At 33.0% G+C, this 25982-nt stretch overlaps 1 protein-coding gene across 1 annotated transcript in view; it reads right to left on the bottom strand.

Annotated features, from left to right (window-relative positions):
- The window catches only part of EYS (eyes shut homolog (Drosophila)), a 1343277-nt gene that overhangs the window by 1275154 nt on the left and 42141 nt on the right, over positions 1-25982 (bottom strand). The window contains 1 exon segment of the mRNA XM_021084496.1: positions 204-334. Within this exon segment, the coding sequence (XP_020940155.1) occupies positions 204-334 (131 nt within the window).

Here is a 25982-nt window from a genome sequence, read left to right on the forward strand (position 1 = left end):
AGAGTATTTTTGAAAATGAGATTTCTCTTTAAAATGGGAAAAAAAGTGAAAATGATCAAGTTATGTAGATTTTCTGACGTTCCTGAGTTTAAAAATTATAATATGTTAATTGGAATTTTATTTGTACTTTTCAAGTAATTGAGTAACTGTAAAATATGTATATATTTTAAAGCCACTCTCTTGTACATTAGACTCGGACTTACCTTTGGAATATCAATGCAGTCAGTACCATTCTGACATGGATTTGGTGAACACACATTGACATCTGTCTCATAGTTTTGACTGAAAAACCCTTCTAGGCAACAACATTCCAATGATTCCTCACAGAGTGAACCTTAAAAGATGACACACACAAAGGAAATATGAACATAGACATGTAGCAAAATTTAGTATAGAAAACATCTCTGATATTCATGAAATCTTCAACACATTTATCATGACATAATTTACATATCATAGAATTTACCCATTGCCCATCTATAATCCAATAATTTTTGCAAATATATAGAACTATTGAATTATCAGCACTATCCCATTTTAGCACATTTTCATTACCAGAAAAGAGCTCTTTTATGGTCAGTCTTTGTCCCCATTTCCAGCCCCAGGCAACCATTAATTTTTTTGTCTCTAGATTTACTTTTTCTGGGCATCTCATATAAATGGAATGGTACACTACATTGTCTTTTCTGATTAGCTTCTTTTGTTTAGAATAAAGATTATAAGGATTTTTTTAAGGAATTTATTTTATTTTATTTTATTTATTTATTTTTTTATCGTTATTCCCCCAAACACAATTTTTTTTTCCACTGTACAGCATGGGGACCCAGTTACACATAACATGTATACAGAATTTCTTCTCCCATTGTCATGCTCCATTGTAAGTATCTAGACATAGTTTTCAGTGCTACACAGCAGGATCTCATTTTTAACCCATTCCAAAAGCAATAGTTTGCATCCGTTAACCCCAAACTCCCAATCCATCCCACTCCCTCCCCCTCCCCCTAGCCAACCACAAGTCTATTCTTCAAGTCTATGGTTTTCTTTTCTGTGGAAAGGTTCATTTGTACTGTATATTAGATTCCAGATAGAAGTGATATTATATGGTATTTGTCTTTCTCTTTCTGACTTACTTCACTCAGGGTGAGAGTCTCTAGTTCCATCCATGTTGCTGCAAATAGCATTATTTGGTTCTTTTTTTGGCTGAGTAGTATTCCACATCTTCCTAATCTAATCGTCTGTCGATGGCCATTTGGGTTCTTTGAAAAAATCCTACATTTTTATGTTTCTGGATTTGTTGTGTTCATATTTTGTTGAGGATTTTCAAAATACTCATTTGTGATTTTATTGTTATTTTTTTGCCTAGTATGAGAATAATTCTAGCCTCACAAAACATGTTCAAAAGTCTCCTCTTCTATTTTTTAAAAACTTCATAAGGATTATGAGTAAATATTTGTAAGATCTGTACCAATTTTCTATTTCTTCTTAAGACAATTTTAGTGATTTTTGTCTTTCTAGAATTAAGTAATCTAATTTCTTATCATAATCATGTCCATGGTATTATCTATAATCATTTCAATTTTGAATTGTTATTATTTATATCCCCACTTTAAATTCTAGTTTTAACTTGTGTCTTCCCTTGTTTATTTCTTAGTCAGTCTAAGAAAAGATATGTCACTTTTGTTTTCCTAAAAAAATAATGTTTTGTTTCAATTTTTCTTATCAGTTTTAATTTTTCTTATCAATTTTTCTTATCAGTTTTGCCATGTCTTCCAATTTGCTTTCTTTTGTGTGTTTGCTCTTCTTTTTCTAGTAATGTAAGTTAGAAGCTTAGAATATTGATTTAGATCTTTATCTTTTTTTAATGAAGGAATTTAGAATGATAAACTTCCTTGTAAGCATTGTTTTATCTACATTTCATAAATTTTGATAGGCTGTGTATGTGTATACTCCACTGTAATTTCTTAATTTGATTGTTTAATTAATTAATTAATTAATTTTCTAAATATTTGAAGATTTCTCAAAAATTTTCTGCTTTGAATTTCTCATTTAATTCTGTTAGGATCCGAGAGCATGTATCATATTATTTTAATTCCTTCATATTTATTGAGATTGGTTTTGTGATCATGCTCATTTGTTATGTGTTATCTATCCATAGCAAGTTGAGCCTGCGTATGCTTTGTGCTGGATACAACGTGGGAGTGAATGCTTCCTTAAAATTTGTGCCCTAGAAAAGTCACTTGTCTTCCTGTAGTCCTCACTCTAAAATCATGTGAATAGAACAAATAAAGTTGTGATACTGTAGCCTAAGTCTAGAAGCTCCATTGCAGCTTTCATATGACCAGGATCATCACATATTTCATAGCAGAATTGAGAGATGTTTGATTCTGTTCCCCATGTTGCTGTCAAGCACCTCCTAGTGGCAATGCATACATGCTGGGGAGAGCTGAATGGGGAAATATTTGTCCTCCTGCTAGAAATGACATACCTGGCCTCCCATGTACAAAAAATTAAAATATATATATTTGTACTTTAAGTTGTACACCTTGTTAACCAATCACTTGTCATTCAGTCCCCCAAGACCAAAAAGTATACAGCATATTCATTGGAAAAAAATCTTTATATAAAACTCATATAGCATTATGGTAACAAGGGCATTAAGCAACATTTAAATGCAAAGAATTAATTTACTTAGCAACAGTATACAAGCCAAAAAAAAAAAAGACTTAGAAAATGTTTTTAATTGATTTGAGGTTGGGATTGCATACAAAATTCTGAAATATAAAGGCATAAAGGCAGTATAAAATGTTGAGTAACCACATCACTGGCATTATTACAATAACTCAACCACTAATTTCAGGATATTAATACCTGAATAATTATTTTCATCAAGGAAGAAGAATGAATACGCATTTCTCAGTGTTGTGATATATTAACATATTGCATATGAAATAATTATTGGAAATGACTCTGAATTATATTTGAGACAAAATGTTAATTAGCATCATATTAAGAAATTGCTTGAATGATCCTTCCTTATATGTACCTAATGCTTGACATTTCCATAGTAGTTATAGCCATACTATTTGGTAAAATTCTTAAGATAAACCTAGGATTAATAAAAGGCCATTATTATCCAGTTTCATAGCTGAATTTTCTTTTAAGTAGAAAACTAATTTTGTTAAGGTTAAGACACTTGCAACATGTCATACAGTTGGTTAATTAATGACACATAATAATAAAAAAGTGTGTATTCCACCTAATCCTATTATAATTCACTGCAACACAGACCCACAACACATTAGATCTGTCCTATTATCACTTGACTGTTAGCATTAGTCCAATATCCACACTGTAGGATACAATATCATTTGTAAAAATATAAAAAGACACAAGGAGTTCCCGTCATGGTGCAGTGGTTAATGTATCCGACTAGGAACCATGAGGTTGCAGGTTCGATCCCTGGCCTTGCTCAGTGGGTTAAGGATCTGGTATTGCTGTGAGCTGTGGTGTAGTCTGCAGATGCAGCTCGGATCCTGCATTACTGTGGCTCTGGCGTAGGCCAGCGGCTACAGCTCCGAGTCAACCCCTAGCCTGGGAACCTCCATATGCCATGGGAGCGGCCCAAGAAAAGGCAAAAAGACAAAAAAAGATGTATACACATATGTATATATAAAGACACAAAAATTAATAAAATATTTCTTTGGCTTCTCATACAAACAAAAAGTTCTCACAATGCATAAATATAGCTCTGTAGATATTTTCTGTGCCAGTTTGCAAGGTAATCCACAGGGTAAAATAGTGTATAGGGAAATGTACATTTTTTTAGCATTTAGTTTGAAAAAATTCTCATAAAGTTGCAATGATAGTACCAAGAAGTCTTAGATATGGATACACATTTTAGAACTATCATGATGTGAGATAATATAAGAAAAGGAATATATATATGTAACTGGACCACCTTGCTTTACAGTAGAAATTGGCACAACATTGTAAATCAACTATACTTTAATTTACTGGGGACCAATATTAAGAATAAAAATGAAGTGTGACTATTTATGGGCATGGATTGGTATGGCCTAGAATATATGAGGCCCCATGTGAAAATAAGCTCCTTTATATCAAACTATGGAACACTTAAAAAAAAAAAAAACCTGTTCAATGTAAAATCAATTTACTGGACAGTAAATACAAAAGTGGGTGATACATCTTTTCATTTTAGACTTATTAACAGATACATACAGCAATGCACATATATCATGCATAACCAAATAATTTAAACTAAGATATTAAGCAGATTTATGCTTAAATCATCTGAGTATATTTTACTTTAATGGCAACCATAATGGGACTTCTATAAAGCAACCTAACTCTGCTATTATAATAAGGTTCATATATCCATAAAAATCACAATAAATGGCAGATCATTTTAGACTGCAAAGTTTTATTATGATTTTAAGTAAGCTCTTTTGGTCAATTCTCTAATAATGTGTCAAAAATTTCTAAAGCAATTCTTTGTAAAATAATGAACAGCAGTTAGTTGAGCATTTTATTCACATAAATTCATTGTAGTCTACTTTCATGTAAGGTTGAAGCTATTATACTCTATGGATAAGCAACACAAAGACATCACCAAATAGGAGAGTAATTTGCCTTTCATTCCTATGGGAAGAGAAATAGTTGCTAGGAGCTCTACTCATGCACCAGACAAGTAAAATCAACAGCAAACACAAGAAAATTGAAAAAAGACAGCCAACTTGTTGACTTATGTTTGATTGCAGTTTTAAGACTGTCAAGATGAAGAATCGCTTCAAAATTTATTGAAAATATTTTAAATTCATCCATGTTAAAAGTCAATCAAGTATAAGATTGATATTTAGGTATTTCAGATAAATGAAAAAAACATTTGTTATTAATTTTATGCATGCCTTAGAAAACACCACTTAAGTACTCTTATTTTCATGTTATTAATTCAGTTTCAACCATGTGTGATGTGAAATTTTAATAAACACATTAACTTTGTTGAGTTCCTAATGTGTGTCTCTCACTACTATGCTTTTCTACTCAAAAGCCCAGGATTGAGCCTCCAACCTATTTTAAGAAGCTGAATATTTTCATTTTGAGCAAACAGCTGCATTATTTTTCTCTAAAAAGCCAGATAATGATTATTTTAGAATTTGAGGGTGTAGGGTCTCTTGCCTGAATCAACTCGGCTATTGCATCATGGAAGCGCCTATGGAAGACTCTATGTAAATGAATGAGAATGACTGTATTGTTTTGCTTTTATTTTTTTTTGATAAAACAAACTGCTCTTTAAAGCTCTTCATAAGTATTAATCTAGCAAAGTTATGAAGTAGACACTGTCATACCCATTATTAAAGGCTGAATTTTGAATACCCCCTAAATTCATATCTTGAAACCACACCTTAATGTGATGATTTTAGGGGTAGGGGCTTTGGAAGGTAATTAGGATAGATGACCTCAGGAGATTGGAGTCCTCATGAGCGGGATTAGTGACTGATAAAAGTCCTGAGAGCATTTTCTTCCTCTTCCTGCCCTCTGCCAAATAAGGATATCATTAGTCAGAAGCCTGTAACCTAAAAAAGGGTCTTTCCCAGAACCTGACCATGTCCACACTCTGATCTTGGACTTCTAGGCTCCAGAATTGTGAGAAATAAGTTCCTATTGTTTATAAGCCACCTGGTCCATGTATTTTTTTTGTGAGAACAGGCTGAATTGACTAAGATGTGTGTTACAGATGAGGTAAAAAACATAGGGTAAATGGTTCAAAAAAAATACCCATTCCTATGTCATTCATCAGAAACTGCAAGAAGCACAAAATGTGAGACTGCATTAGACACATACCCAAAGACATGTTAATTCATGCAAAGAACAACAACAAAAAAGTCACAAAGAAGCAAAGAGATATGGGCCCTAAACTAAATCTTCATGCCATTTTCAACTTAAAAGTAACAAGAGGCAGAAATCAAGGCGGTTTCTAGAACCCTGTGTTGGTATGGGGAGGGTGTGGTGGACTCCAGTCAGACTAGGGGTGTATTGAAAATGCCACTTAGGTCACATAGCCCAGGGTGGAATTTTAGGCTGGGTTGAATAAGACTAAGTACTTATTTTCCATCAGCCAAAGTTTTCGTTTAATACATGCAAGGTTTTCTAGTGGAGAAATTACATTTCCAATTAGAAAGATACGTTTGAGCAACAACAAACTGATATTAACAAAAAGAAAGGAAAGATCTGCCATTAATACTAAACGTATCCACCTCAAGGTCACAATCTGTTTATCTCTAATTGGGTAGGAGAGTAAAGCCTCCTCTATAAATCTAATTTCATTTTCATGTTTAATCTAAACCTTAAAGATTTGAACAGAGATCTGCTTAATCTCTAGCTGAAAGCACCTCAATATCCAAATACCAGACAAACTTAAATGTTTCTCAGTGAAAATGTTTCTCAGTGAATCTGAAAAACAGAGGAATGAAATCACACAAGTGGAAAGAGTATTTCAAAAAAAGAGTTAAAAAGAATAAAGCATAATAAAGTATTTAACAATTTTGTGCTAGGAAAAACTGAAAACTGCAAAACATATAACAAAATTTACACAGATGAATATAGAATGGCTGAAGTCATTCATAACATAAAAAATAATTCAACAACTATCCTAAAAGACACTGAGTCTGAATCTTTAAAGTCTGTCAAAATTGTAAAATTGGATTCATTATATTCCTGAACAGTCCTATTGAAAGAGAGAAAATGTCCCATGAAATCTGAAATTTTCTAGTAACAACAATAAAAAAATAACAAAGCAAGTAAAATTATATATACATAAAAAACTCAATAAAAAATGGACAAAGAACTTAAATAGGTTCTTCACAAAAAATATCAAAAGCCCAATAAAAGTTCAAAGCTTTCATTACTATTAGTAAACGTAGAAATAAAAATTAAACCAAAATAATATGTTAGTACATACTTGTCAGAGTGGCAGTAAATAAAAATGGGTAACATGCAGGGTGGTGTGTGATTGTACACAAAAGGAAAGTTTAATACGTGTTCATACAAGTGTATGATAGCCATCCTAACACATGTGAAGTGATATCTTAATTGTGGTTTTGATTTTCATTCCCATGATGAGCACTGATGTTGAACAATTTATGCTTTGTCATTTACATATTGGTCATTCGTCCTCTTTGGAGAAATGTCTGTTCAGGTGTTTGCTCATTTTTAATTGTATTGTTATTATTATTTTTCTTTTGTTATGAAATACATGTTTCTTATATATATTTTAAGTCTTTATCAGATAGAGAGTTTGCAGATAGTCTCTCTCATTCCATAGCTTGCCTTTTCCATTTTTTACATGATTTCCTTCCCTGTGCAGAAGCGCTTTAGTGAGTGTAGTCCACCTGCGTATTTTTGCTTTTGTTGTCTCCACTTTTTAAATTGTCCTGCTTTGTTTCTCTCTGACTCCATGAAAGCTGGCTTTATGAGAGTTAATTGTGGGAACAAAGAACATACTACTAATTAATTGAATTATCTTTTTTTCACTGTACTTCTATTATAATGCTTATTTTTTATAAGCATAAGCAAGAGATTTAGATTATGTATTGTAACGTAAGAATTCCATTTTAAGGGTGTCAACTGGTTAATAAGTTACAAGTCTTTTCTTACTAATTTATATGATTTAATATATAACCTAAGTACTAATCTTTTATTCTTTTTATGAATTGAAAATTTGATTGATTGTGACTTTAAATTTTATGATGTTTTAATTATTAGAAGTTCTTAATGTAGTCAAATATATAAACATTTTCAGGTTTAATAGTTTGAATGTTCATATCATTTGTGTGTACATGTGCAATGTGTTTTTGTTTGGGTGGGTTTAAAAAATTATTCTGCATGGGGAGTCACATCTCCTGCTCTGTTTTTTTAAATTTGACTTCCTTTTTCCCCTCTAATTGATCTGGGGATAACCCAGGTCCTGCTTCTTCCTTCATAGCTGGTCTACAACATCTGTTAGGTCGTGTCAGTCCATTTCTTGTTGGGGAGCATCAGACTCCTCTGGCTGACCATTCAAAGTTTGTAATCATCTTATCAAATTTTTTGCTAAACTCCCTTGGGATATTGATTCAAACTGTACTGAGAAATTTTAGATCAAACTGAAAATTAATTGACATAATTGAGACAGTCTTCTTGTGCATGAAGGTGCTATTGCTCTTAATAAATTTAGACACATTGAAATGCTTTAAAATGTAGACATCCTTGACTATCTCATGTTAGATTTGTCTTATATTTAGCACATATTTTTATTCACACTGTAAAATATTTCTTTTTAAATGATGTGTTCTAACAGCCCATTAACAGTGTATAGAATAACAATGATTGTTGTATAATAAGATTATATTCACTCCCCTTGCTAAATGATCTATCTTACAGAGTAAATATTTTATCCAATGTATGTTTTAAGATACAGCAAAAAAATCTTCTTTCCTGTATCTTATATATTTATTCTGGGATCATTTTCTTCCTTCCTGAGTATATATTTTGGAAGTCCTTATTTAGAGGTAGTATGATCTTTCATTTTTCTGATAATCACTCCTCCCCATTCACTTTTTTTGAAAGATCGATTATCTATGTAACCAATTCTAAATTAGGTCAGTACACTGATAATGTTATCCCACAATCTTCTAGCTTTCACTGTTATGGTTGAAAGGACAATTGTCATTCAAGTTTATTTATAAATTAGCTGTTATACTAGTTCATATTTCTTTCATATATTTTTGGAATTATTTGTTGTACTTTTTGTGTACTTGAAAAATACACTAGACTATGGATCAGACTCGGATATATCCTAGGCATTACATTCGTTTTTAACTTTGGATAATTCCCTTCATGGGAACAATAAATAAAAACTAATATTGAACTTCCTCTATTATCAGGATTGTTGCAGGTGTTTTTGCTTACATGCCATTTTTATACAAAGTAATTACTATGCATACCATAAGGGAATTAATTAACTTGAATCAGTAAAAACTTCAACTCTGAGTCTAGGTTTTCTTAATGTTTATCTGATAAGAGAATGATACAATGGAGGACAATTTATTTTTTCTCATATTCCTTCCTCTTCATACACCAAACATATTTTTCTTTTAGAAACACTGCTAAGTGTATGGTTAGGTCTCTGTAGCTACTATCCCCCCCCAAAGTCTAAGCAATTCACTATTTTCAAACTATATAGACTTTGAATAGCTATAATTCCATTAAATTTAGGATGGAAAAGATACCAATCACAAATTTAGTGAGAATTACTGCAAATAAACAGAAAATTATTTTACTAGGCTTTCTGTGGTGATCATTTCACAATATATACATGCATTGCATCACGTTGTAATCCTGAAACTAATATAATTTTATAGGTAAATTATGCCTCAAAATGTGTTAAACAACAACAAAGCAGTTTAATGTAGAAGTTTACTATAGATTTATTTGAAGAAAGGAAATTTAAATGATTTTCCTAATACAAATTTACATGTTGACATGATGACAAGATAAAAAGATTGCTGAGGGACTTGTCTAAATTCGATATCTCCCTAAAAGCAATGCTTTGAGAGAGTCTATTTCTTCTTACTAGCAGTTCCATTCCCAGCAGATAGACTTATAATCTGGAATTATTTTTGAACAAGAAGGGTCAAAATGATGGACAATATGGTCATCCCAGGATCAAGAAACTTGACACTTGTTCATATCATTAGACTAAAACCAGAGGGATGAAATAGGAGAAAAAAGTGCATTAATATTCCTAACTTCAGGTCAAATATTTATATAATCAATGGATGAAGCAACTATAAGCTGAAAATAGTTTCTATGAGAAAACCAATCTCTTTGTAGATGAGAAGTTCAACGTGGTTAAAAATGTTGACATAAGTACCAAGCACTAAAGTAGCAGCAGCAGTACAGCTAGCATAAGTTTATAGCTTATTATTTCAGAGGAGTAATATATAAGCACACACACACACACACACACACACACACACACACACACCCCTTCTCACATAGTTTTCTTAGAAACAAAAATTTCCATGGGAAAATATCTTGCTTAACAAGCTGTTTGTAGAAAATTCTACTTGAGTGTACGGATGTCAGTAAGAGCCAAGGCGGTAATGAAGGTAATAAAACTGATCAGCTGAGACAAGTTATTTTTGCCCTGGTGAATGAGGACAAGCAAGAAAAAAAAGTAAAAGAAAGGAAACAGAATGAAGTTGAGAAAGGAGTGAGGAGCCACTGACAGATTCTCTAAGAGAGAGGCAAATGGAAAGTCCAAGGACTTGGAGTGAATGTTTGACTCAAGAACAGAGGCAGTGATACTCCGCTACAGCCATTAGCAGGGTATTAGCCATTAGCAGGGTATTACGCATCCATTTCTAACAATTCCTTATGCAGAAATGTTGTATGTTTTCTACTGAGAAAACTGTTTCATTCAGTGCATAGGTTTATGGATTAAAGACAGGTACTTTGTTCATTGTTATTAGGAGCTTCACCCGCATATGATCATGGAAGTGTAATTGGGCTGGGTGGAGTTCTTGCTGTGGCATATCAGAACCTGTAGTGTCTCTGGAGCACTGGCATTCACGTTTAATCTTTGGCCTGCGCACAGTGGGTTAAGGATCTAGCACTGGCACAGTGTCGTGTAGGCCACAATTGGAGCATGGATCTGATCCCTGGCCTGAGAACTCCACATGACACGGTGGCTAAAAAAGAAGAAGAAAGAAATTTAAAAAATGTAATTGTGCTAGCAATCTAACACATTCTTGGAACTGTTGAAACTTTTACAGAATGATAGGGGAAAGTGTTTAAACAAATCATATCTGGATCACATAAAGCCCTGCAATAACTAGGTTATGTTATAAAGCAAATACTGGGGTAACTATTTTGTGTATGTAATTTTAATTACTTGATCCTTATGAAATTTCAGTGAAGAAATATGCATGTCCTTTTTCCAGTGGAGGGACAAGATGGTCAGGTTAGTGAATTACTCATCAGTATATCACTAATTGTAATCAGGCTAGTAGTGCAGGACCCTGGTATGGAGCCAATGTCTCTAGTTTATAACCTTGTACTTAAGCATCAAGACAGATATTTTGAATGCATTTTTAAAATTGTATATGTGGAAGTAATCAAGATCAAAACCCATAAGATTATTTTGTTCACAAAGATTAAGTGTATAATATAGGATACTCAAAAATTTTAAATTTCAGAAAATCACATAAGAAAATTTAAGATTTTTTTTTTATTGTGGGTAGTCTTTTACTTTCAATGTTAAAAATTTCTAGTCCCATAAATTTTCTTATGTGATTTTCAGAAATTTTATATTTTTTATGTATTCTATATTTATACACTTATTCTTCCAGAACAAAATGTGGAACTTAAAATATGGCACAAATGTACCTATCTGCAAAACAGAAACAGACTCAAAGACATAGAGAACAGACTTGCTGTGGCCAAGGGGGAGAGGGGAGAGGAAGTCAGATGGGTGATGAGTTTGGGGTTAATAGATGCAAACTATTACATTTGGAATGGATAAGCAATGAAATCCTACCGTATGACACAGGGAACAATATCCAATCTCTTGGGATAGAACATGATGGAAAACAGTATGAGAAAAAGTGTGTATATAATATATGTATGACTTGGTCACTATGCTCTACAGCAGAAATTGACAAAACACTGTAAATCAACTGTAATTTAATAAATAATAGAAAAGAATGTAAAAGATTAGGGGCACATTATAACTATTTTAAAATATAAAGAATATATGTACACATGAACTATAATTATTTTATTTTATTATAGGGGTAGAGCGAGAATTACTTGTTAGGATAGGTTGCATATTTGAGTCAACATAAAATAACACTTAGTAATTAGAAATATGCAGTAATAATGATATACTAATATCCTGTTCAACGTTGGATGTGAATCATCTTATAATGGAAAGAAGATATTCATTCATATTTAAAATAAATTTAATAGCATGGAAATATAATATGTGGATTATTCAGGATGTTATTTATGAGATGTAGTTAATGAAAATAGGAGAATCAAAATTATATATTCCACTTAGGTAAGCAATTAAAAAACAGGAGATATAATTTTTAAAAATATGCATAATACAATTTATGATCATTAAATAAAAAATAAAGTGAGTTTTGTTTCCTTAGTAATAAAATTCAAATTAAAAGAGTAAAATATTATATATATCAAAGGAGAATTTATACTCGTTAGAAAATTTATTCTTCTTTTGGAATACCACTATAGGTGAGTGTAATTATTGATGACCTTTATTATATAACAACAGTAAGACTGTAAATTTGTGTGCCCAAGTTTCAAAGGAATTTCTTAGTATGCTTGCCGAGAATCTTAGAAATATTCACACTTTTTTTTTTTCTTTTTTGGCTGCCCCTGGCATATGAAGTTCCTGGGCCAAGGATCAGATCCAAATTGTAGTTGTGACCTAAGATGCAGCTAGTGCAGCAATTCAATGAGGGATCCTTTAACCCCCCCATACTGAGCTGGGGATATCATATGCATTCTAGTGCTCCAGAGACTGGAGAGCAGATCTCATTGCACCACAGCACACAGCAGCAACTCTGGAAAATATTTATATATTTGACACAATAATTTCTTATCTAAAAATTTACTCCAAATTTTATCACAACAATAATCAGTGATATGTAGCAATACATGACAACATGATTTCTAATAGCAAAATTTTTGAAAGTACAATTAATAGAATGGTTAAATAAATACATTGATGTGATAGGCCACTAAGCATCCACCAAGTTTTAAAATTGCATCAAACATGTGCATAGTGTTTACTATGTGTCTGCCATAGCTATACAATTGTACATAGAAATTTCTACACATTTAAATCTCACGTCTCTTCTATGAAGTAGTCATAGTCATTAAGCTCATTCTTTTAGAAACATGGAGATTATGTAATCACCCAAGATCATATTTTAGATCTGGAATATATGGCAAATCCACACCTCTTTCTCACTGTCCTCCCTCTTTAACTGTTAAGAGAGAAGACAGTGAAATGACTGTCTCATAGACACAAATTCTTATTTGCCTTAAATTCCACGCATCCCTCCAGGTCTTCAATAACATGAAGAGGTTAAATAAAATCCAGAAAATGCTGCATCATTATTGAGAACGTACAATCATTGAAGAATTTCTCTTAAATATAATGCAAGTTGGATGAAATTGCTGTAAAATATCAACTTGTCAAATGTATCAGATGCACCTTACTGCATAGTTAATAAATAAATCCCCCTCCTGAGGCAGGAAGATGTTGGTGTAGATCACAGACTGGTCCTTGAATCTGGCCTTTCTGTGGCTGTGGCATAGGCCAGAAGCTACAGCTCTGATTCTACCCTTAGCCTGGATACTTCTGTATGCCATGTGTGTGACTCTAAAAAGACAATTAAAAAAAAAAACAAAAATGAAAAACAAAAGAGCCATGGAACTCAACACCTTGGAAAGTAGCTCATCAGGCCAGTCTTTGGGATTTTTCCACTTGATTCACAGAGTTAAAAACAACCAGGAGTTCCTGTCATGGCTAGCATCCACAAGGAAGTGGGTTTGATCCCTAGTCTCGCTCAGTGGGTTAAGGTTCCTGCATTGCCGTGAGCTGTGGTGTAGGTCTCAGACAAGGCTCGGATCCTGGGATGCTGTGGCTGTGGCTGCAGCCAGCGGCTACAGCTCCAATTGTACCCCTAGCCTGAGAAACTCCATACGCCACAGGTTCAGCCCTAAAAAGACAAACAAACAAACAAACAAACCCCTACCATGTGCTCCAACGATCATACTTCTGGTCATATATCTAGAGAAGACCATAATTTGAAAATATACCTGTACCCCAATGTCTATTGCAGCATTGTTCACAGTAGCCAAGAAAGAGAAGCAACCTAAATGTCTATCAACAGAGGAATGGATAAAGAAGATGTGGTATGTGTAAATATATATTCCAATATTTTATATTATATATCATTCTATTATATACATTCTATATATTTGATTATATAGTAATGTATATTATATTATATTATTATATATTATATATTAAATATTTCATTATATATTATATATTCTATTATATATTATATAATGGAATATTAATAATCCATAAAAGATATAATATACAATTATATTATATATAGTGGAATATTACTCACCCATAAAAAGGAATGAAATGATGCCATTTGCACTAACGTGGATGGACCTAGAGACTATTGTATTAAGTGAAGTAAGTCAGATGGAAAAAGACAAATATGAGATTACTAATATGTGGAATCTAATAAAATGATTTAAAAGATCATACACATAAAACAGAAAGGGAATCAAAGATTTTGAAACCAAATTTATGGTTACTAAAGGGAAAATTTTGGGGAGAGGGATAAATTGGGAATTTTGGATTGTATATATATATATACACTATATATAAAATAGATAAGTAACAAGGACCTACTGTGTAGCAGAGGGAACTATATTCATACTGTGTAATAAACTATAAGGGAAAATAATCTGAAAAGGAATGATATATTTTAGGTATAACTGATCACTTCACTGTACACCTGAAACTAACACATATTTCCCTTATTCTTCTTGTTTCTTGTAGCTCCACATTAATGTCTATGTATTTACAGAAACAGACACTTCTCCCATTCCTTATAGACTGGCTTCGGCAGAGAAAGGACTTCACCAATCAGCCCAGCTAGAGATTCTAGGAACCTCTCAAACATTTTATGGATGTATATGTTCCACTTCTTCCCTTTGCTGCTGTGTTATGTGCCTTCTTCCATTTTTGTAGCGCCAAACTGACCATAGTAAGTACCAACCACTTTTCCTGAGGGCAGTGCTCTCAAAGGCCAAGATGATGGATGCAGGCTACACTCTCTTTCTCGTGAAGAAGTCAGGAGCCAAAGTGAGATTTCTTGGCATTGAGGTGTGCCAATTTGGGATAGGGGCTGCTGTGGGTAAAGTGATACTGTGTTTCTTAACTGTTTCATTTGGTTATCCTCAGTTTTGTTCTCAGTACCATACAACAACGTGTTAACTTGAATTTGAAGGTCTCAGAAAGATTTTTTCATGCATATGTTATTTTTAAATCAATGTTGCTACTGGGGGACAAGAGCTAGGACTCCTCATTCTGTCAACTCTCAGAAGTCACTTTCTATGCCTTACTCTTAGAGTGATTTTTCACCTCCTAACATCACTGTTTACCTCTTACACTGCTCCTTTTCAGTGCCTTCATATCAGTCTCAGTGCTTCATATCTCATCCTCATTTTAATTGCTGATACCCCTCCATACACTATGCTAACAGTATTTTTCTTATTTATTTATTTATTGTCTTTTCTGGGCCACACCCGCAGCACATGGAGATTCCCAGGCTAGGGGGCTTATCAGAGCTGTTGCTGCCGGCCTACGCCAGAGCCACAGCAATGCCAGATCTGAGCCGAGTCTGCCACCTACACCACAGCTCATAGCAACGGGCGATCCTTAATTCACTGAGTAAGCCAGGGATCAAACTCGCAACCTCATGGTTCCTAGTCGGATTCGTTTCTGCTGTGCCACAATGGGAACTCCCTAAAAGTAGTTTTCTTTATACATGTTTCCCCTTGAGTGATACTACCACACCCAGGGAATTTCATTAAGATGCATATGAGAATTATGAAAAAAATGAATAGTTCTTTTTGTCATATTGGCTATAGTGTTTCTCCAAATATTTCAAAAATATTACATTTATCTTCACTAAATATGAAAGGAATGTAATATTGGTGGAAATATTCTTAAATACTGAGAAAAATCTTGATCAGAATGAGTTCTTGATTACATGCTGATTGAGAAATAAATGTTATTAGGTAGTATGGATCAGATTATTTCCAAATGACATTAATGTTATAAAGGAAATGAAGTATGAATTCAAAGTTAGCTGTGAAATACTGAACTAGTACTTTCACTAATAGCACCTTTTTAAAACTCGAATTAAATGCATGAAGAAATAACTACCAAATTAAATATACTTCATCATTTTATGAACTTGTCTAAATTTTCTAACTTTGAATGTAAAACTTTCATATGGTTTATACATAACAGTATCAACATAATATCTCAGGTACATTGTTTTTATCCCGCACCAGATTCATTCTAAAAAACAAGAAAACATCCCATAATAACAGCATACTCCAAATACACTTAATTAAAATCTTTAGCTCTATGAAACTAAGCAGATAAGTATCACTCAAACTTGTAAAGTGAAATTAAAGGAATATTGCAGTATTTTCAGACTAAATATTAAGCTTTTCATAAGACAGGTATTGAAATAACAATTTCATGAATAGCTTTTGTTCCCCAAAAGTTAGTTATTGGTATAATAAATATGATGTTATTTTGTGTCAGGTGTTCCTCTAGGCACTAAAGATGGAATAATGAACAAAGACAAAAATTATACCTTCCATAAGTTTTAATTCTAGTTTAAGAGCATAGTAAATATATTCATTTACACATACATATATTATACATACTTATATTATACATACATACCTATTGTGTTGCTATTTTTATCATTATTATTGCAATCTATAGCAAGTTAATTGATGACAGTGAGGAAAAGAAAGCAAAAGAAAGAATGGAGAATGCTCAAGTTGGGCATACAGTTTCTTTTAAAATTATATATGTACACCAGAAATAGGCACAACACTGTAAATCAACTAGACTTTATAAAAAAATAAAAATAAGATAATGTGATCAGGAAATGCCTACTGTATAGATCACAGGTTGCAATTTGACTGCAAAAGAGTAAGAGAAGGAATTGTGAGGTGGGAGATAAGGTCAGAGATGTACATCCTCATCACACATTTGAAGGTCTCCTGTTATAGTGATGTAGGCAACTACCAAGCAGAAGGTTTTTGCAGAGTAACATAATGTGATTCATATTTAAGTGGAATCATTCTTGACGCTATTGGAGCAAGGGCAGAGGTGGAGTGATTCATTGGGTAAGATGTTGGTAAACAAGGGAAAGTTGATAGAACCAAGATGGTAGCAAAGGAAATAGTAAGAAGAGGTCATATTTTAATTATGTTTGTTGGTGGGGCAGCAGGATTTTCTTAGGGATTCAATTTTGATATGAGAAGAGATGAGTCAAGGATAAATGCCAATGTTTTACCTTGACTACCTAAAAGAAGAGACTGATAATAATTAGGATAGGAGTGTGGGAAGGAATAGAAGGTGTTCGTTTGGGGACATGTTTATTTAAGAAGGCAATGGGCATTCAAGGAAACATATCAACTTGTCAGTGAGATATAAAAGTTTGGAGTATATGGAAAAATCTGTCTGGAGATTAACATTTTTTCCTAGGCAATTCTTTATAGTGCTATGAAATTGCTACTTAGAGAATGTTCGAGGTTGGAAAAATCCCAGAAATAATTAAATCATGTCCAAACTCATTATATTAGAGATGAAAGTAATAACACCCCATCAGGGTCAGTGACTGTGAAACATCTGAAAATTTGGGTCAGCCTACAGGCTCTTAGGGACTGATTTATTACATTTCCTAAAGGCAAGAAAATAGAAATATTTCATGAGTTGTTAATGAGATGATGACTTTATAAGGATATTTTCTAATAAAAACTAGTACCAGAGGGAACTTTGTAATGGCTTTTAAAATCTGAATATACACTTACTTTCTACTTTAAATAGATCTGGATTTGTCTCTTCAATTTATTTCATTTATTTTTAATTCTTGTTTTGGCCCAGAGGACATCTTAACGAGTTGAAGTGACATGTTTTGTTTTAATTTGGCAAGGAGACTTGAAATATGAATTACAGTTCCTCTTCAAATCATTCCAATGGTTTAGAAAGTGATATCACAGACCACTGTTTCCTACTGTTTTAGTCACATGGCCTCTTGAAAATCAGACTTTAATGTAAACCCAACTGATCTCATCGTCTTCCCCTATAGACCTGCCCTTTTGAGTGAATGATGCTACAGTAAAAATGAAATAGGGCCAAGTGGCTGGGGAGCGATGTGGAGGGTGAAGTGACAAGGGTCCTTGGGAACCAAGCTTTGCTAAACATGGTGGCCTTGTTGAGGACATGAACCATTATACACAGGTGGCAGGAAGCATAATATTTTGCAGATGGAAAGGGCAATTTTTAAAAACAAACCATGACAAAAAATGTATCATGAGTTCTTTTCAAAATCTGCATGTATGTTTACATAAAGAAGCAAACTGTCTTTAAAATATCTTGTTTTTGAACATTTTCATGATGAAGACCTGATTCTGTTCCCTTCCTCCTTCTTTTGCTAGACAACTAAAAACAGTGGTGTGTATTATTCCTTACATCCTCTGAAATGTCCCTTTAGCATGAAAACAATATCGGAATTATAAGGCTTTATTTATACTCTTACCTCTCTGTGAAGACCTACTTATCTTATTCTAGTCCAAATCTTCTCTTTATTTTCTGTACTTTTGTAACTCAATTATCTTTGCCATCCAAGGCACACTTAATACTTATTATATATATGCTCTTGGAGGCTAAAGTCTAATATTATGCAAGGTTTCTATTTTGCATTGTTGCTGGGTCAGTTTGAATAATGAATAAATGAATACATTAATATCACATCTGAACTGAAAGTTTCTACATTTTATGTTTAAATAACTGAGATTTTCTCACTCATTTAAGGAAAAAAAGATGAATTCTTATATAAATATCTTTCATTAACTGGTTAGCTTATAGAGCTATAAAGCAAAAAAAAATCAATATTTTGGAAATGTTGCCTATATAATAAAATGTTTTGCTTGTGCTAATAACAATAAGATCTCATTTATTTACTAAAGTAAAGATTTAATGAGACAAAGGTAGTTTTGCAAGTCAAAAATTTAAACTCTTCATGTTTTAGTATTTTCTATGTCTTAGTTCTATTTTCACTGCTTTCCTGATTGAGTTTCGCTTTATATATCTGAGTACAAAATACATATTATTTAAAAGTAAGCATCTCTCATTATAGGTTAAAATCATGAAAGATTTTTTTTTTTTTGCCTTTTTTTTTGCCTTTTCTAGGACCGCTCCCATGGCATATGGAGGTTCCCAGGCTAGGAGTCTAATCAGAGCTGTAGCCACTGGCCTACACCACAGCCACAGCAACGCTGGATCTGAGGCGTGTCTGCAACCTACACCACAGCTCACGGCAACGCCGTATCCTTAACCCTCTAAGCAAGGCCAGGGATCAAACCTGCAAGCTCATGGTTCCTGGTCAGATTTGTTAACCACTGTGCCATGACAGGAACTCCATAAAATCATGAAAGTTTTAAGTAAATATCTATGTCAACATTTTTACAGTCACTGATAGAATGACTAAGTGTAAAGTGAGGGAGAGATTAAATTCTTAACAAATGCAAACCTGTATTAAGGATACAAAAGATCATTATATAGTATTCCTTACAACTGCATGTCAGTCTACAATTACCTGTATTATTATCTATCTACAATATCAATTCTGTATATGAACTCTATTATCAATTATTCTTATTATCTGATTATCTATTATTTACATATTATTAAGTAAAAAGTTTAATTAAAATTTTCCCACTGACTATGCATTTAATTTAAAAGCATTATGCCAAAGAATACAAGAAGAGACTAGCAGCAAAGAAAATTACTAATGTAATTGGTCACATAGCACAGTAACAAAGCAAAATCGCAGGATTATCTTATTCCATGCAAGGAAAAGATACTTAATAAAATTCTTCAAACTCTGAATATAAAATGCCAGAACATTAGGAATGAAATGGAAATTAATAAATCTGATCATGGTTATTTACTAACAACCAACGATGTACATCATTTTTTAATGGTGAAGCATTATGACCATTTTCTTTAAAAATCTAGAGCAGCAAAAGGAATACTGAAATCACTGCATCTGTTCAAAGTTGAACTCAGCCAGAACAATGTGATGAGAAAAAGAAGAAGAAAGAAACAACAACTGATGTTTTGATTGCCTATACTGTACTTCTCAGCATTTTTCATCTTAGGGGATGCATAGAAATAATTACAATATTTGATAATTAAAAAAACTTTTTAAAAAATAAAAATATAATTTAAATAAATGTAGAAATTGATATGGGTGTAATATTTAATATCTTATAGGAACCATTCTCCCCAAAATCAATCTACAAATTTAATGAATTTCTAATAAAAAGCCTACAAGTTTGTACTCAAAGGCAGGGTCAGCAATAACCAAGATAACTTTGAATCAAGCAAGAAGGGAGACATATCAAATATTTAGAGTTATACACTTTATAAATCTATAATAATTAAGAGAGTATGGTATTTAAATGGTTAAAAGGTTAACGGCAGATTAGAAAGCCCTTTTATAAGGAGAAAAATATAATACTTGTATCTCCATTTTTCTCTTCACGCGCACTGCCTAAGAACATTTTGAGTGTAATTTTACTCAATTTATACAACCCAGCTGTTAACTAATGTAGTATCTAATAGAAAATGTATTTCAAAATAACAAATTAGGAGTTCCTATCGTGGCGCAGTGGTTAACGAATCCGACTAGGAACCATGAGGTTGCGGGTTCGATTCCTGGCCTTGCTCAGTGGGTTAAGGATCCAGCGTTGCCGGAAGCTGTGGTGTAGGTTGCAGACACGGCTCAGATGCTGTGCTGCTGTGGCTCTGGTGTAGGCCGGTGGCTAGAGCTCCGACTCGACCCCTAGCCTGGGAACCTCCATATGCCGCGGGAGCAGCCCAAGAAATAGCAAAAAAAAAAAAAAAAAGACAAAAAAAAAAAGTAGAAAAGCTTTAAGAAGTGTTACATAATGTCCTTTAAGATGTTTTGTGTTAGGATATTTCTTAATGCATGCATAAACATTAAACTTACATGATAACTGAAAGTTAGAAGAGGAAATATTACAATTTTCTTTTGTATATAGTTTTTACATGGATTGTTTCTTTGATTTGACTACTACAAATACGATGTGAAATTGAGAAAAAAAGAGACCAATTTAAATTGATATCATATGATATTTAAGTAAAACATTCATTTAACCTACAGATCAGTGTATTCACATATTACTGTAGTTTAAAGGGCATTTAATGTATGCTTGGATAGAACACTTAATATGAGATTTAACCCCTTAACAAAATTTAATACAGTATTAACAACTGCAAGTACTATATTTTACAGCAGATCTCTAGAATATCTTAAATAATTGAAACTTCATAACACATGAACAACTTCTTATTCCCCTCCCCAAGGCCCTGGCAACCACCATTCTACTTTTTGCTTCTCTGAGTGTTGACTATTATAGACGACTCATATAAGTAGAATAATTAAATAATCTATCCTTCTCTGACTAGTTTATTTCACTTAGCGTGATGTCCTCCAGTTTCATTCACATTACTGTATATGGTAAGACTTCTTCCTTTTTAAGGGATGAACAGTGTCAGACTGTATATGTTTATCACATTTATTTATCCATTCATCTATCAATGGGCATTTAGACTGTTTCCATATCTTGGCTATAATTACACAATGAACGCATGTGTCAAAATATCCTGTTTTGGATCCTGATCTCAGTGGTAGTTTTATTTTTAATTTTTTCGTTGTATAATTATTCAGTATGTCTGACTCACTTCACTTAGCATGATAATCTATCTCTAGTTTCATTCATGTTGCTACAAAGGGCATTACTTCATTCTTTTTTTTTTTTTTTTTTTTTTTTTTGTCTTTTTGCTATTTCTTGGGCCGCTCCTGCGGCATATGGAGGTTCCCAGGCTAGGGGTCGAGTCGGAGCTCTAGCCACCGGCCTACACCAGAGCCACAGCAACGCGGGATCCGAGCCGTGTCTGCAACCTATACCACAGCTTCCGGCAACGCTGGATCGTTAACCCACTGAGCAAGGGCAGGGACCGAACCCGCAACCTCATGGTTCCTAGTCGGATTCGTTAACCACTGCGCCACGATGGGAACTCCTATTTCATTCTTTTTTAATGGATGAATAATATTCCAAAGTATATATGTGCCACATCTTTATTCATTCATCTATCAATTGACACATTGCTTCTATGTCTTGGCTTTTGCTGATAGTTTTAGCATGTATTTTTTTAAATTTTATGTCAGGTTGGCAATACATTTTTGTGAGGATGTTTTAATTTTTTGCCTTTTACATTATATATATATCCATATATATATAATATATAGATATATATATATCTCCATTCTATTTAAGAAAGTCATGAGCCGATTTCTCCAAGTTTCTAAAATTCTTTTTTAAAACACATTCTGATAAAACCCTATTTTAGAAACCATAGTGCCATGAGATGGAATCACAAAACCTTTCCAGGATTTATAAAAAATGAGCTAAAGCATTTCAGTACTTCAACTGTTCCCTGTGTTGGCAGACAACTGCAGATCAAAACTGTGTACATTCTGCTACACTTCACATATTTTGAAAGATTACATTGCTATAATTATAATACATAATATTCTAAAGAGCACCGTTTCTTTTCCTTAACACCATTTAAATATGTTGCTGTGAAATAAGGTATAGTAACCAGAATCAGCATTAAAAAATAACTGCAAAACTGTAAGGAAATAAATATACATCCAGCCAAAATTCTCTCATTTGTAGAGAGAAAAGCCCTGAGACCCAGAAAAATGAATGGACTTTTGTAAGAACATTCAGGAATACTATGTCCTAACTACTGCTCAAACATACCTGGAAATAGCCTAGCAAGGCCAAGGGAAATGTCACACATGAAACTTTTACATTTGCTTGCTTGGAGAATGAACTGGAATTTCCTCAGAGAAACCCTCCTTGAGATCTTTTTTGTTTTATTTGACATGATTCACTCTCAAATACTTATTTTTGGAACTGAAAACCTGTTTTTTCTCATAAATTAAACAATAATTTTTAATTACTTTATTTCATTATTTCTTTCTTTTGGCAGTGAGAAGGCAATTTTTCTCTTTTTTTATTTTATTTTATTTATTTTTTTGTCTTTTTTTTTTTTTTTTTTTTTTTTTTTGCTATTTCTTGGGCTGCTCCCGCGGCATATGGAGGTTCCCAGGCTAGGGGTTAAATCGAAGCTGTAGCTACCGGCCTACGCCAGAGCCACAGCAACGCGGGATCCGAGCCGCCGGATCGTTAACCTACTGAGCAAGGGCAGGGATCGAACCCGCAACCTCACGGTTTCTAGTCGGATTCGTCAACCACTGTGCCACGACGGGAACTCCCAACTTTTCTCTTGAGACTGATGATGGCTCTGTCAATACAAGGACCCTCATGCTCCTGTTCTCCACTCTACTTCTGTTACCAGTACCTGGGACAAACATAACAGGAACTCAACGCATATGAATCTAATGAATGAATGGATGACTGAGAGTGTCTATACATGAAATGATAATTTGATTTTTTAATGCCTATAATTCAACTATAAGTATAGCAGGCACATATATCTTTTTTCCTTAAAACTATTGACAGCATTGTGTTTTCTTCTTAAAGAAAGAAGAAGAGTTTCCTACAAGACTTTAATTTGCCCAATTGTTAAAGCCTGCTGATTATGGGACCTACTAACTTAGCATTTCTCAGAGTAAGTCATGAAACATCTCTGTGTCTAAATATCTATACCTTACTGCGCATGGTCAGAATACCCAGTGCTATCATAAGCCTACTGATTTAGGCTAGAATTAGATTTGCTCGGATTCTAAATTCCGGAAATATTCTGATGCATGCTTAAGTTTAAGAAACTGAGTTTTTTTATTCACCTATAGCAGAACTATTTATGACTTCATGCTGATATAAATTATTTTTTCATTAATTCTGAAAATGAATTAATAATACTTATGTCCCTTACTATTAGGAGTAGTAAATATGTCTAAGTTAAATGATGAAATCTGAAGTTAATCTTTAAGTTAGCTCCTGAAACTTTCTCCTTATATTTGTTGGATCACAAATGTTTTCAGTAATTAATCTAAGCTACAGGGAATATGCAAAAGTAAAAATAGCAATTATGGACTTTACTAATATTCATTAAAGGATGGTTCAATTATTAAATTAAGAGTTCTCATGCCTGGGTCTGAAACTTAATGAATATGGCTTCTTTAGAAAGGCATTGATTCTATGCATATTATTGAAAATTGCTGTTCAAACCATTTTCTTTGGACATATATATTCCCATTGTACACCAAAGTCACTCTTCTTCAATATACATTCTCCATATAGTTTTATTTTATTAAATTCAGAGTTATTTTTGAAATTTATCCTGAATAAAACCTTCTATGGTAAATTTTGGCTTGGTAGATTTAAAATGCAGTCCCTAGTTTTGATTTTAAACAGGTATGGGATAGGTCTCAGAATTAAGTCATCTAGTTTAAAGATGATTTAATTGATATTTTTATTTCTCCTTCACAGGAAGGGAGATTACATTAAAAACACACACACATATTTAAAAGGATCTTTCATCATGATCAAGTGGAATTTATCCCAGGGATGTAAGTTTTATTCAGTATCCACAAATCAATCAATGTGAGGGACAACATTAAAAATACTGAAGAATAAAAACCATGTGATAATCTCAATAGATGCGGGGAAAAAAATTGACAAAATTTAACATTGATTTCTGAGAAAAACTCTCCAGAGAATGGGCATGGAAGGAACCTACTTTAACTTAATAAAGGATTATATGACAAACCCACAGCTAACATCATTCTCATCAGTGAAAAGCTGAAAGCATTTCCACAAACATCAAGAATAAGACAAAGATGTCCACGCTAGGCACTTTTATTCAACACAGTTTTTGAGGTCCTAGTAATGGAAATCAGAGAAGGAAAAGTAATAAAATGAATACAAATTGGAAAGGAAGTAAAACTTCACTATTTGAGATGACATGATACTCTATGTAAAAAATCCTAAAGTAGCTACTAGAAAACTACTAGAGCTCATTGGTTAAACTGGTAAGGTTTCAGCATACAAAATTAATGAACTAAAATCTCTTACATTTCTCTACACTAACAATGAAAGATCAGAAAGAGAAATTAAAAAAAAATTCCATTTACTATCACATTGAATAGAATAAAATGCTTAGGAATAAACCTAACTAAGGAGACAAAAGATTGTATGAAGAAAACTATAAGATGCTGATGAAAGAAAGTGAAGATAACATAAACAAATGGAAAGGTATATCATGTTCTTATATTGCAGGAATAAATACTATCAAAATGGATATACTATCCAAGGCAATGTATAGATTCAATTCAATTCCTATAAAACCACCTATGTTTTTTCAAAGAACTAGAACATTTTTTGACTTGTATAGAAACACAAAAGACCCTAAATAGCCAAATAAATTCTGGAAGAGAAAAACATATTTGGAGGAATCAGGATCCGTGACCTCAGACTATACTTCAAAGTTACAGTTTTCAAAACAGTATGGTACTTGTGCAAAAACAGAAATATAGATTAATGGAACAGGTTGGAAGTACAAAAACAAAATGAAAGAACAACCTATAGAATGGGAGAAGTTATTTTCAAATGATATGACCCACAAGGGATTAATCTCCAAAATATAAAAAACAGCTCATGCAACTCAATATTAAATTAAACAAACAACCCAATAAAAAAATGGGCAGAATATCTAAAGAGACATTTCTCCAAAGAAGACATTCATATGGCCAAAAACACATGAAAAGATGTGCAACAGCACTAATTATTAGATAAATGCAAATCAAAACCTCAATGAGGTACCACTTCACACTGGTCATAATGATCATCATTAAAGAGTCTACAAACAATAAATGCTGGAGAAAGAGCAGAGAAAAAGGAAACTTCCTATACTGCTGGTAATTTTGTAAATTGGTACAATCACTATGGAAAACAGTATGGAAGTTTCCTCAAAAAACTAAAAGTAGAAC

This window comes from Sus scrofa, chromosome 1, assembly GCF_000003025.6.
Source record: "Sus scrofa isolate TJ Tabasco breed Duroc chromosome 1, Sscrofa11.1, whole genome shotgun sequence".
Lineage (NCBI taxonomy): Eukaryota > Metazoa > Chordata > Mammalia > Artiodactyla > Suidae > Sus > Sus scrofa.